The 14,894-nt window shown below is 45.1% G+C and overlaps 1 protein-coding gene across 2 annotated transcripts in view; it reads right to left on the reverse strand.

The window, feature by feature from the left end:
• The window catches only part of LOC137657796 (transmembrane protein 243-like), a 103,188-nt gene that overhangs the window by 88,158 nt on the left and 136 nt on the right, over positions 1-14,894 (reverse strand). Inside the window, exons 1-2 of one of the 2 annotated variants that reach the window (XM_068392319.1) lie at positions 14,808-14,894; positions 463-548 (exon numbers count right to left, since the gene is read on the reverse strand). The exon at positions 14,808-14,894 is cut by the window's right edge and continues 134 nt beyond it. In XM_068392319.1, the coding sequence (XP_068248420.1) occupies positions 463-548; positions 14,808-14,847 (126 nt within the window). In that variant the 5' untranslated portion in view covers positions 14,848-14,894. The remainder of the gene's footprint in view (positions 1-462; positions 549-14,807) is intronic. The other variant, XM_068392320.1, reaches the window with a different exon arrangement.

Genomic DNA, 14,894 nt, shown 5'->3' on the forward strand with positions numbered 1-14,894 from the left:
TATCATAGCTGCAAGTATAGGTTGACAGCTCTGAGTGATTTACGAGCTAGGGGAACCATAGGATAAAATGAATTTCCTTTTTAGCCATGTGCCTCATATTACCATATAAAATTTTGAGATAATTATAACTGAACAAATTTCAAATAATCATGTGATGGTAATTTTAATAAAACGATTTATTTTTAAGAGTACATTTTTTCGTTGACAAATAAGGAATATACTGATAATTCTATACAAATTCTAATTTTCTTATTTTCCTTCAATGAAATAACAATTCTTCTAATATAAAATTATTCAAGCATACATAACATGAGAGAGAGAGAGAGAGAGAGAGAGAGAGAGAGAGAGAGAGAGAGAGAGAGAGAGAGAGATCATACTGCTATTAAATGACAATGGTTTGTATTTATAGAGCAACACATAATTACAAATTATTGTACAGTATATAAGCAATTTCCAACCTACCCTTGGTCGACTTTCTCCAACGCCAAACAAAGGGCGATCAGCGAGAGGCTCATACTCCCCGTCACCCATCATGACAATAAAAAAAACTGTAAGAGAAAAGCTGGATTTTAGAATATGATAACTACAGTATCCTAATGCAATATCAATAGAGCTGATACTGTATTCCATAATCTTATACTGTAAGTACTCTGCATGCATTAAAAAATCCAAAATATTAAAAGTAATTTGTATTTTTCTTAACTATTGTATATAAACAGGTGTCCTTTAATAGGAGTATGTATGTCTTAAGCAAAACTGAAAGGGCCGTTCAAATTTTAATGAGGTACAGTAGTTACAGCTACTGGAGGTGAAAAGCTAGCCCTGCCCACCCATCAGTTAGGTAGACACTTACTTTTAATCTTAGGCCTGGAAAGGAAGGAGGGGAGGGAGTCTCTATGAATCAAACTACAAGAGTTTAGTTTTCCCGGGAAATGTCTGAGCACCTGGTCCTGTATAGGAGCAGAAATGATGACTCCTGTTGAACTTCTAACGACCTGAGCATCTAGATGTCGCAGGTACAGTTGGACACAGAAATTCCTGGCACGCCTCTCTCTAATGAATTGCACTATCTCAACATTACTAAGCAGCGAGTAACCAAACAGATAGCATAGGGGAGAGAGGGCAAAAGTGGTGGATGGGATACACACAGGAACTCGCAGCACAGTAAGGGTGACAGGATGCACTTCCTCAGAGAGAGGTGCGCCAAGAATTCCTGTATCTCACTGTACATACAGAGAAAGCATGAATTCAAATACCTGTACCTTCAGCGCAAGTGAGAGAGGACATATGGGGCATATGCACGTTAACAGGAACCACACTGAGAAGACTGAAGGGAGCGGAAGCTGCATGGAGGCAAGACGAGACAATCAAGAACGGGGTGGTCAGGCCAGCAGGGCCATCCCCACCAAACCATAAACCGGGCTACATTTTGCAAATACTGTACTCCTTCAGGCACCAGTTGACTTAACACCAGGAAAAATCGATTGTAACAGCAGGAAGAATAGAATCAGACAACTTCGAGCATGTTCTTCTATTCAATGGTGAATAAGTGAGGGTCGGGCGAGAGTTGACAAAAGGTACTGTAGGTAGTAGCAGTCCGGAAGAATTTCCACCAACCCTTGCTCTTCTCTGTGTCGCTGGCACGTTAGCCTACCACAAGGCTTGACAGGTTCCCCAATGTGCTGCAGCTGGAGGAGGGGACAGTCAACTTCAGTGTCCCCTTCCTACCTCTATACCACTGCCTGGACTGGCCAGACTGGGGGTGAAAAGGTGGAACATTGTCCTTGCCTTTCTTAGAGGAGGAAGGTGCTGGAGGTCACTGGAGTTTTTTCAGTGATGATCTGCAAGATGTGGTGCAGTTTGGAATTCTTATCATTATTGCCTTTGAAGGACCTGGGCTCTTAAATGTGACTAACAATGAAAAAAGAGAGTCATGACCACAGTCTCCAACATGGGGGTGTTCCACAGGTACTAAGACCACTCTTCCCTAAATCTCCTGGGTTGTGGTGACCGGCGAGGTAACGTCCCTGACTGGTGAACGCCAGACTGGGGTTCGAGTCTCGCTCAAACTCGCTAATTTCTTTGGTCGCTGCAACCTCACCATTCTTGTGAGCTAAGGATGGGGGGTTTGGGAGAGCCTATAGATCTATCTGCTGAGTCATCCATAGTCACTGCCTAACCCTCCTTGGTCCTAGTTTGGGTGGAGAGGGGGCTTTGGTGCTAATCATATGTATACATGGTCAGTCTCTAGGGTACTGTCCTACTCAATAGGGCAATGTCACTGTTCCTTGCCTCTGTCATTCATGAGCGGCCTTTAAGTGGGAGGCGACAGCATTTCTCCTCCTAAGGATCCAGTTGGCAAGCTGATTCACTAACTGGTGAGCCACGATAGCCACAGACTTCACACCTGAAGACCTAAGTTCGTGTTCTGTAGTTAATCTATATCTCATGATTTACCAAATCCTGTGTTGTGGTAAAGTAGGAGACTGGCCTGGACCAATGGTTTGTCCAGGGAGGTCACTTACAGGATGGCCATGGAAGAGGCTTCCAAGGCAGCATACTCAAGTGCTGAGAACGAGATGCTCTCATACTTGACTCTCTCCACAGGTAAAAGGAGATAGTACATGAGGCAGGATCTTGTCTGATAGGCTAAAGCGAAGAAAATTCACCTCATCAGAGATCTGGGAACTAACCCTACCAAAAGCTCTATGAGCAAGCTCCAACTATAGCAACTCAGGCGTGACATTAGACCCTTAAGGGGCACCAAAGAGCCGATCAATGGAGGTAATCCTAACACTTTCACATGTACCACGGTAGCCAAACCGAGGTTGTTGAACAGTACTCTACACACAAATGAGTGAAAGGACGTTGATGAACAAAGACGGTCTATGGGTTCTTCGCTTTTGCGGCGGCACCTCATCCCATCACAAATGGGGTCTCAATACGTTCCTCAATAGACAGCTGCTTATTCCCAAATTATTCACAAGCTAGACTGAGCACAGAATCACAGCAATACCCTGAAAAAGTTGAAGGGTTGACCAATCAGCGATTGGGCTCCCTTCCAGAGACAGAACTGTCTCTAGATCTCGTCCCCTCAGAGACTGACAAGTACTGCATGCTTTAGCCTCTAAAGAGCACAGAGCATGGTACCAAAAGCCGTGACGATGCACTGCACAAGTACATGTCCTCAGTAAGGATGACAAATCCGAAGGTAATTTGTATTTTTCCTAACGATACAAACCTTTACCTATTTATTCGGCGTATTACTTTTGGCAAAGCTGAAAGGACGAGCTATTAAAATTTAGCGAGGGTTAACTACCCATCCGCTAGTCAGTGGGGAGGTAGCTCGCTACCCCACCCATTCACACACCTGTGACTGAACTCACTTTGCTTGGAAGTAGGACTTCAAGGGGAACAGGATCAGCAGGTAAGTTTGTATAAATACCTAAAGGTTTGTATTAATAAGACCTCCGAATTTGTCTATTGTTCCGTAACCAGAATACAAACCTAAGCTATTAATTAGGGGTGACTCTCCCATGAGGAGGGTGGATGTCCCTGCCAATCATTTTGAATAGGTTAATACCAAAAATAAGTAGTCCCTAACACCTCTCTAAACCTTGCGACACAAGGTCTGCGGCCAAAGCAAGCTGTGCGTTCAGATAAGTAGTGTGACTGTCAAGGTAAAAGTTATTCTGAGTCTTTGTAGGAAAAGCTGTTGTAACCAAGGCTTTTAAAATGCAACCTAGCCAGGGCATGGGGATGCAACAGTATTGACACTATACTAGGTACACAAGGGAGCATGGTTTACATGCAGTGGTTGATGTCAGCTTGTGCAGAGAACCCAGGCTGCTGCTTTCCCCATGAGAGGGGAGGGTGAAAAAAAGAAAGAGAGCCAGTCATTCCTTTTCATTCACGCACACTAAAACCGGGTAACAGTGCCCTCAACCTTCTGCTACTTGTCCAATAAGGAGCTTGAGGTATTCAACCAGTTGTTGTGCAGCCACCACAGGACCGATAGAGATCATATCGAGCTCCTGTAGGTCATGTCTTGTAGGTAGGCTAATGGGCTGTGAAAGGCGCCTGGCGCTTTCACATCCTTGCTTGTAGAACCTGAGTCACAGAGTAATCTCTTTTGAAGGCCAGGGACATAGCTATGCCCGACATCGTGTTTTTGGCGATCTTCCTCTTGTCTCTCCCGGAGCTGACGACTAGCGAAGGCACCCGGGGGTTGGCTGTTGCTGTTTTCTTGAGGTAGAGCCTCAAACGCCTCCCTGGGCGCAGTAACAGATGATCTGGATCTTCAGTTACAGAGCGGCGACTCGTTATCCAGAATGGGTCGAATCTAGGATCCGTCACCCCTGGATTCTGAGTCTTGGCAACAAACTAAGGGACAAAGCTGAACGTAACCTCTCCCCCTCCCCTTGAATGGGCGATGCTGTATGAGAGACCATGAAGTTCACTGACCTGTTTGGCCAAGGTCAAAGTGAGTAGGAACACTGTTTCCAAAGCCAGGTGGAGATCTGTTGCCCGGTGTACTGGTTCGTAGGGTGGCCTCTTTAAACATCGGAGAACTCAAACCATGTTGCGAGGGGGAGATCTTACTTCAGACAGAGGACAGGTAAGTTCGTAAGTTCGTAAGTCCGTATGAGTAAGGAAAGATCTAGCGATTAGATGTCCCTTCCTTTCAGTTTGAAGGCGAGGCTCAAGGCTGAGTGATTCCCTTTCACTCCCGAAACTGAAAGGAGTCTTTCCTCAAGCATATATCCGAGGAATTTCGCTATTGCTGATATAGTGGCATCGAGTGGAGAGATACCCTTTCCATGACACCAACAACAGAAGACGTTCTACTTTGCCTGGTAGACTGCTGCTGAGGATTTCCGCAGGTATCCAGACATCCTCTTCGCAACTCACGAAAACCCTCTCCGAGTGAGAAAATGCTGAGTAGTCTTCAGGTGTGCAGTCGTAGCGAAACTACAGCTTTGTGGTAGATGTCGACGTGTGGTTGTCTGAGTAGATCGTGTTGTGGAGGGAGTTCTCTTGGAGGCTCAGTCAGGAGCTGCAGAAGGTCCAGAAACCATTCCACATGATGCCATAACAGAGCTATGAGAGTCTTTAAGAAGTTAACTGATGTTCTGGCCTTGTTAAGTACCCTTCTCATCAGACAGAACGGGGGAAAGGCGTAAACGTCGTCGTTGTCCTCACTGTTGTTTGAATGCATCTTGCCAGAGAGCCTTGGAGTCTGAGACTGGGGAGCAGCAGGAGCCTGAAGTTCAGGGGAGTTGCGAACAGATCCACGGCTGGAGAACCCCACAAAGCCAGGACTTTGTAGGCTACTAAGTGATCCAAAGACCATTTAGTACACATTATCTGAGATGCTCTGCTCAGATTGTTGGCAAGCACATTCCTCTAGCCTGAAATTAAGCAAGCTAATAGTGGTAACAAGCAGACTTTGGCCCATCTCAGTATCTCTACTGCTAGATGGGATAGGGGGTGCAAACAATTACCTCCTTGCTTGCTGTGAGCCATGTGGTGTTGTCGCTCATCACCACCCGAGTGGCCTCCCAGGAACTGAGGGGACTGTTGAAGGACCAGAAAGACAGCCTTCATCTCTAAGAGATTTATGTGGAGGTACATTTTGGACTCTGGCCAGAGGCCTGAGGTCGTGTGGTGCAGCACGTTGCCCTCTCCCCACTCCTTCCTTTGTTGTATCTAAACACAGCATCAAGTCCGGGGGGAAGACGAGAAGATCTACACCCCTTCGCAGATTCTTATCTGCCACCCACCACTTGAGGTCCGTCCGTTCCTCTGGTCCCATGGGGATCAAAATGTCCGGGGAATCGAAGGTCTGATTCCAATGGGACTCAGGCTGCCACTGGAGAGATCGAATCCTGAGGCAGTCGATGGAAACTAGACAGGCCAGGGATGATAGGTGTCCGAGGAGACATAGCCACTTCTGGGCTGGAAGTTCTTTTCGTCTCGAGAAAGTCTTGCAACCTTTCTCAGCCTCATTATCCTGTCTTTTGATGGTAAGGTTTTGTGGAGATTGGTGTCTAAAATCATTCTTAGGTATACCAGTCTTCTGAGTTGGAAGCAGGGAAGACTTCTCGAAGTTTACCATGATCCCCAGACCTTGGCAAAACCTCAGAAGTTTGTCTCGGTGCTGAAGAAGGGTTGCCACCAAGTCTGCTAGGATCAGCCAGTCGTACAGATAACAGAGGAGATGGATGCCGATCCTGTGAGCCCAGGATGATACTAGGGCAAACACTCTGGTGAAGACTTGGGGTGCTGTGGAAAGACAGGAGCACAGTGCCCTGAACTGGTATTTCCTGTTGTCTACCCTGAATCTCCAATACTTCCATGAAGATGGATGGTTTGGGATCTGGAAGTATGCATCCTTCAGGTCCAGCGCGCACATGAAGACCTGTAGTCTTACTGGTTGTCCAACCTTCTCCAACATGGTTTGGACATCGGCCCAAAGGGCCAGCTCTGCGGATCCCTTCGCATAGAAGCTCGTTGACGCTGGGGTCTTGACCCGTGGAGGGAGAAATAAGTGAACAGGACACGATACCCTGTGTAAAGACTCTATCCTGGGAGAGAACTCAGCTTTAACTGATGAAGTGGGTAAGGTAACGCTTGATCTTACCTTGCGCCCTGATGGGGGTGATGCTGTTCCCTAGAACAGCGTCGTTCTGGCAAACATTGATAATGGTCAAGGGCTGGTTATTGTGGCGACTGTACAGTTGGAAAGTGCTCGCGAGTAGTCAACTGTCGACAAGCTGCTGATGGGGACTATCACTTGTTATAAAAGAATCGGCGTGATGGGGAACTGCGAGGAGGGTGTCGTTTACTTTCCGATCTACTGGGAAATGACAGGCAGAGGGTGACTAGTGAGTTTGAGCGGTGAACTACCGGTGAATGGAGAGCTGTAAGTGATCAGTAAATCAGCAATCTGTAAGCTGGAGAAGGTGACTTACAAGCAGAGAAAGGCTGCCTGTTCAGTTGGTGAGCGAGGATCGAACAGCCCGAGGTGAATGGCGAACCACTCGATAAGTCCGCGAGTGGGTAACCATTGTAGAATGGCGAATGGTCATGTGCTGACGGTTCATTAAAGGATGAACAACCGGGTGGTTTCAACTAGCTAGAGAGTCTTGAACCGGAGTTCGTTGACAAGCAGGTGACGAGGAGAGTTGGTCTGATGAGGGCCGTAAGGCTGGCGAACGACAGGACTGAGAAGAGTTTGAGGTCACAGGCGAAAGGCGATCAGCGAGATGCCTATTGGTGATCGGAGATCGATGAGCTGGAGACCGACGACTGGCAAAAGCACGAGCAGACAATCGGCGATCGACAGAGTGATCAACGATTGTTAACCTTGCAACCGTTGAGCTGCCAAGGTAGGCTGACAATCAATGAGTAGGCCGACGATCGGAGCGCCACAAAATAGGTGAGCCGGCGGATTATCGGATAAGCTGAGGAACAGCAATATGGTTCAATGACTAGATATAGATGGAATCAAACCACAGGGCAGTTTGATCAAAAATCAGTAATTGATTATGTCGTTATATCAGATAAGAGGCTTGTAAAAAATGTTAAAGTATTGCCAGGAGTCTCCCTTGATTCAGATCATAGACTAGTCATAGGAAAAATTTACATTCCTCCCATAAGAAGAGAGAAAACAGAGAAGAGAAAAATGATAAAAACAGAATCCTTGAAAGACCCAGATATCAAAATGAGATTTCAAAACAAGTTTACAGAGAGGTTGCAACACCTGGAGCAGCGGGATTGGAAGGGACTGAAGGAGATTGCCTTGGATGTAGGGGAGAAGGAACTTGGCTGTAGGTTTGTTGGAGGTACTAGGAAAAGGCGTACAATTTGGTGGAATGACGAAGTAAAAGGTGCAATAAAGATGAAGAACAAAATGCACAGGAAGTGGATGAAAGAAAGGAACCAACAGACTAGAGAAGAATATGTATCTTCTAGGAATCAATCAGAAGAGATTAAGAGAAGATCACGGATAAATGCATGGATTAAACTAGGAGGCGAATTGAGGGATGATCTCAAGAAAAATAAGATGATGATCTTTGCAGTTGCAAAATCATACAGGAAAGATAATAGAAAACAATATAATATAAAGGATGAAAAATGGAAACATTATTGGCACGGCTACAGAACTTAATGAAAAATGGACTACTTATTTCAATAGGTTACTAAATGTAACTACAGAAGAAAATGCAGAAGAATATATCTTTCAATTTGACAGAGAAAATAGGGAGGATGTGGTTACTTATCATGAGTTTGAAAATGCTTTGAAAGAGATGAAAAATGGGAAAAGCCCAGGGTATGATAATATACCAATTGAGTTATTCAAAGAGGGAGGGGACCTAGCAAAGCAGATATTATATGACCTAACCTTGTCATTCTGGTTAGAGAGCATGGTTACTGAGGACTGGGGAAAACATATTTCTGTACCCTTTTATAAAGGTAAAGGTGATTCAGGCAAATGCGAAAATTATAGAGGTATAACGCTCATATGTCATGCAGCAAAACTTTATGAGAGGATTTTAGAAAAAAGGGCGCGACACATCATTGAACCTCAGCTAGGCGAAGAACAGCATGGATACAGAAAAGACAGAAGTACATCAGATCTCATATTCGTCTTGAGGCTTGTTATTGAAAAATCATGGGAATACAATAGGCCACTGTATATAGCATTTACTGTATTGATTTGGAAAAGGCATTTGACTCGGTACCTAGGAACAAATTGTGGAGGTGCTTGGGAGAGGTTTATGGACTCGACGGTAGATTGGGAGCTGCAATAAAGAGCACGTACGAACCATGTATGAATAATGTAAGGACTGGATACAAGAATGAAAATTGGTTTAGAGTAACAAAAGGTGTTAAGCAGGGAAGCGTTCTTTCCCCACTCTTGTTCATTGCATATAGATGTAATTATAAGAAGTTTTAAGGAAAGAATAAATATCTCGGGAGACATTATGATTTTTTCTGATGATATTGCTTTCTGGACATATGATCAGGAGGAACTAGAAAGAGCATTGATAGCCTTGAACGATTGTTTAACAGAAGCTGGACTGAAGATGAACATTAATAAAACAGAAATATTAACAATCAACAAACAACAAGCTCCAACGAACATCATGATAAGAAATACGGTAATTAAGGACACCAACGCATTCAAGTATTTAGGGTGTATGTTTACAGACAACGGCTATAAGAACAAAGAAGAAATTACTGAACGAATAAAGAAATATAATAAATGCTGTGGAGCACTCTATCCAATTGTGAGAGATGCATACGTACCTATAGAAGTAAAGAAAACCATATTTGAAAGATTACTAACACCAATCATGACATATGGATCAGAGACCTGGACAATGACCATCAAAGACAGCAGCAGAGTCCAAGCTTCAGAGATGAAAATCCTGAGAACAATAATGCACAAAACAAGAGATAGAATAAGAAATGTAGATTTTAGAAGGATGGTTGGGGTATCTCCTATGTTGAACAAGATTGAGAAGGGACAGCTGAGATGGCTGGGACATTTAATGAGAATGGATGGAAATAGAATTGCAAGGAAGAGATGGGACTGGACACCTGGTGGGAGGAGATCAAGAGGTAGACCACGTAAACACTGGAGGGATGGAATTGAAGAGATTTTGACAAAGAACAACATGCCAACAATTGAACAGCTGAGAAGAGAGGGAATTTTTGAAAACAGAATTGAGTGGAGAAGACAACTGATTCCACTGACAGGCTGAAAGCCTACCTGGGAGTGGAAGTGAAGAGAAGTGAAGTGACTAGTTGGTGATCGGCGAGCAGCCAATGATTGGCGATCAGCTCTAGGAGCTTTGAGAGGCACTCGTGGTGCTGGTGATCTACAAACAGATGGTTAGAGTAAGGTTCAACCATCAGAGTTTTAAGCTAACAATCAGTGAACGGCGATCGGCGAGCTAGCGACTGGTGAGCTAGTTATAGCTAATTATTGGGGATCGGCAAGCTAGCGATTGACGAGCAAGCAATAGCTATCGGGGATCGGCAAGCTATCAATTGGTGAGCAAGCAATAGCTGACTATCGGAGATCGGCGAGCTAACGATTGGTGAGCTAGCAATAGCTGACTATCAGGGATCAGCAAGCTAGCGATCAGCAAGTTGACAATTGGCTATCGATGAGCTGGGAATCAGCAATTGGCGAGACTGGAGGTCGACGATTGGCGAAAGACGAGGTAGCAATCGGCGAGTTAGCGATCAGCAGGATGACAACTGGCTATCAGTGAAAGACGAGCTAGTACGCGCTGATTGGCATGCTAGCGATCGGTGCTCGGAGTGCTAGCGATCAGTGGTTGGCACGCTAGCGATTGGTGATCGGTGAGCTAGCGATCGGAAAGCTAGCAATCAGTGATTACCAAGTTGGCAATCAGCGATTGGCGAGCTAACAATCGACGATCAGAGAACTAGCAATCGGCAAGACTGGTGGTCAACGATCGGAGAAAGACGAGATAGCAATTGGCGATCTAGCTATCGGTGAGCTAGCGATTAGCAAGCTGACGATTAGCCATTGGTAAAAGATGAACTAGCAATTGGTGATCGGCAATCTAGCGATTGGCGAGCTAGCAATCGGAGAGCTAGCGATCGGAGAGCTAACGATCGGCGAACAGAGAGCTAACGATTGCGATCAGAGAGCTAATGATTGCTATAGGAGAGCTAACGATCGGCGAACGGAGAGCAATGATCGCGATCGGAGAGCTAACGATCGCGATCGGAGAGCTAACGATCGCGATCGGAGAGCTAACGATCGGCGAACGGAGAGCTAACGATTGCGATCAGAGAGCTAATCATCGCGATCGGAGAGCTAACGATCGCGATCGGAGGGCTAACGATCGCGATCGGAGAGCTAACGATCGCGATCGGAGAGCTAACGATCGCGATCGGAGAGCTAACGATCGGCGAGCTGATAATCAGAGATTGTCGAGCTAACGATCAGTGATCGTTGAGCTTGCGATCGGTGAGACTGGAGCTACCAGAAAGACGAGCTGCAGTAGGTCGAACAGCTGGTCAGCGAACAGCCGAACGATGATCTGCAGACATGATGTGCCCTTTGGAAGGGCAAACATCCTCAGGAGGAGCTTGCGAACGAGACATCGTCGTGCGTCATGAACAGGGGTTCACTGACGAGTAGGCGAGCGGTGAGCTAGCGATCAGCGAAGTGGCAATCGGCGAGGTGGCAATTGGCGCGCTGGCAATCGGCGAGCTGGCAATTGGCAGGAGATTGGCGAGCTGATGATCAGCAAGATGACAATTGCTATAAGCGCACTGGTGGCCAGCGATCAGCGAGACTGGAGAAAGACGAGCTGTAATAGGTCGGAACAGCTGGTCGGAAAACAGATGAACGATGATCTGGAGACGAGATGTGCCCTTTGGAAGGACAAGCATCCCCGGAAGAGGCTCGGGAACAAGACCTCGAAGGTGAGTCACAAACCGGAGTTCGTTGACGAGCGGGCGAGTCCGAAGAACCAAGCGAAGGTCGGGAACGGTGGAGTCATAAACCACGGTGACGAACCCCCGAAGGGGCAGGAGGATCAGCAGCAGCACGCCTCCAGAGAGGTGTCTTTAAGAACATTCGCTGGAGAGACTTGCCTCAGACTTTTCTCTGCCCCTCACAGAAGTCAACTCGGCAAGGGGGAGCGTAGTCTTGGGCGAAGAAACAGCAACTAGCAATGGGCGTCGATGTGAAGAGATGACGGGAAATTCTCCCTCGGAAGGGAGGGCAACCCACCACCTGGGGAGGATCTCTCTTCATAGGAAGGAAAAGTAGTCCAACCCCAGGAGGTGTACCTCGAGCATCCAGGAGACAGGAGAGGAAAAGCAAATCGCCCTTCATCCTCAATGAAAATGCGCATACTACATTTGGTACAAGACCAAGCATACCTGTAGCAACAGCGTAAGCCTCTGTATCACGTACCGGGTAACATTCCTTGTCTGGGTTGGTTCTTGATACCATACTAGCTCTCTCAAGACACCCATGTTGATTGGTCTTCATGGACTTCAAGGATTTCTTCTTCTTCCGAGGAATCAGATGAAGATGAGGCAGAGCAAGGAATACGACGACTCTCCCACAGAGAAAGAAACCATATTAACTGGTGCCATGTTCTCCCACATCTGTTCAGCTGGTGAGATGATGGGGTAGACAAAGTAGGGGAAACATCAGAACCCAAAAATGTCAAAACCTTTTGCCCTGACAGAGCACCAGCAATGCCTAAGGAATGCCACAGCTACCTTAGGTTAGGGTTATCGTTGTTGGTCTGTACAGTCACACGAGACCCTCAAGGAAAAGGAGGATGAATATTACCTTCACGAAGGGATAGCGATACTTTTGCTTACCTTAGTGATTACCCTGAGGGCGAGATGAGGTCTCATCCCCCATACAAATTCCTCCAGAAGACACAACCTTAAGCCCCTATTACACGTATCAGGTTTCCTATGGCCAACCTGGCCTACAGCGCCGTAGGAAAATTCTGGCCTACTGCTAGAGCTATTACACGTATTTGAACGGCCGGAGGCAAGTGGGTCAGTGTGGCACTGTTTGTGGTGGAGGAGTGACATGTCTTCTTTCGACGACAATCTCGTTCCTATTGCTCTAGCGTGCTACTTGACGGTGAAAACAAGAAAAAAGGAAGATTTGGTCCAAACAATGGCTGCGTAAACGACAAAAATACTCTCATGTTAACTTAATGAAGGAACTAGCACTAGAAAAAGATGACTGGTTTAACTACATGAGAATAGATCACGATACATATTTGGAACTCTTAAGTCAGGTATCACCTTTAATAGAAAAAAAGGACACTTGCATGAGAGAAGCAATGAGTCCACATGAGCATCTTTCAACCATACGGTGAGCAATTACACGCTAAGTCCTCAGTCCTGAAGTACGACGGCCATACGGGCAACTTTAGTACAGGCAAAAGCTCATCCGGCCGGCCGTAGGTGAGTGTTCATACGGCCGATTTGCTATCACACGCTCCGGTTTGAACATATGATAGCGTCGCGATCGACGGCGCCATAGGAAACCGGATATGTGTAATAGGGGCTTTAGAGGAAAGACGCACCAGGCTGATCAACCCCAAAAGAAAAGGGGCAAGTTTCTTCGGCATCAGTTTTGGCATCTCCAACGCTGATACCAAAGTGCCATTCTTTGCATTTTTCTTCTTCTTGAACAACCTCCAACCATTACAGAGTACACCATAACCTGCACTCATCACAAGGGATGACTGCAAAAAGTCATGTCTCCTACAATGATGGGAGTCAACTGCAGGCTTCGATATAAATCAGACCCATTTTACCAAGTTTACCAGAGATAGCTCCAAGTCTGCACACTTATCCATTTACTCTGAAAAGAGAAATAAAATTATTACCACATCAAAGATTTGAAGAGCAAACAATCAAAATGGCTAGTTTTGCCGAATGATAGGTGGGTGGGGTTCACCCACCGAAAGTTATAACTACCTTGTCAAAATTCAATGGCTATTCCAGCTTCACTGAATGTATACATCTATTAAAGAACAATGATTTGAAGTTGTGTAGGAACAAATATGGTTTATGTTACATTATCAATTACAAGGACAAATCCCAACTTAAATCAGGGAGTCTCATTATTTTTCAGCAGGCGAGTGGATCCCTTTAGCATTGATACAGAAATTGCATGGCTATACCAAAATCTTATTTAAGCCTGCTGCACACATGCAAGATTCATGCTCAGAATGTGCTAGGACATGGTATTTTGATGGATTCAGGGAAATAGGATACAATTCTGGGTCTGACTGGACAGAATATCAAGAGTAACCTACGGCGGAGAAGGAAATGTTTCAACAATGTTATGGAAGCATTAACGATTTTAGAATGATGGTCCTTTTTGCCCGCCATGGTAAAATTACGATTATCCGGACCGTATTCCGACAGCGTAATTAATTCTTAGCTATTCAGTGATGCAAACGTACTGACCCTTTGTCGCAGATTGCACCCATAACGATAATGAGTCAGGATATACCTATACAGTCGGCAGGATAGTGTTGTGGAAGAGATTACAAACCACTCATTTTTTTATGAATACACCAAAAATTCAGGACGTCCAGTGAGGCTGCAACTAATACCAGATTCAGCAGGCCGCGCCCAGAATTTATCCATATGAACTACAAATCAGCTGTCATGGTTTCACAATGAACTATCACGGAAACACATCAAACTCTAATCGTGATTTGTTCATCTAAAAAATATTGAATGTGTGCAGCAGGCTTTAAGGCAATCTATCCTACGTGACTTGCTAAACTGGTAACATTGGGTAATAAGTGTACTATAGCAGTGGTACATATTAAACAAAAATATAATTTCAACACCATCTACAGTATGTTAAAAGAGACCTTCTTACGTTACTGTTGTTCACAAAATGCCCCAACTGAATTCTAAACTAAGCCCATTTGAAAAGGACTTATGATATAACTGCTGTCGTTTAACACACAACTAGCAGTTAGATCTGTATGTCAATATGCACAAGCAAAGATCTACCGTAGATTGGATGAACTAACCTATCTCTGGTTTCACAAGGAAATGGTCAACTTTCTACCCTTTGAGGCTGTAATACAGTTAGGCAAATGAATAATTGCCGTTATTCATTTTAAAATAACTCTTTAGAAAGTAGAATGGCCGTACAGAAAAAAAAATGTAAATCACTAAGAGTAACTTTAGTGTCACATGACTTTCCAGGTTAATTAAACATTGGCCGCCCTTGGTAAACAACTGACCTGACAAACAAGAATAGCCCCTCCCAGGAATTCTTCTCATTAAATCAAAGAAATTTTAACCTTATACATGTTGTCATGTGTTTAATT

This window comes from Palaemon carinicauda, chromosome 18 (assembly GCF_036898095.1).
Source record: "Palaemon carinicauda isolate YSFRI2023 chromosome 18, ASM3689809v2, whole genome shotgun sequence".
Lineage (NCBI taxonomy): Eukaryota > Metazoa > Arthropoda > Malacostraca > Decapoda > Palaemonidae > Palaemon > Palaemon carinicauda.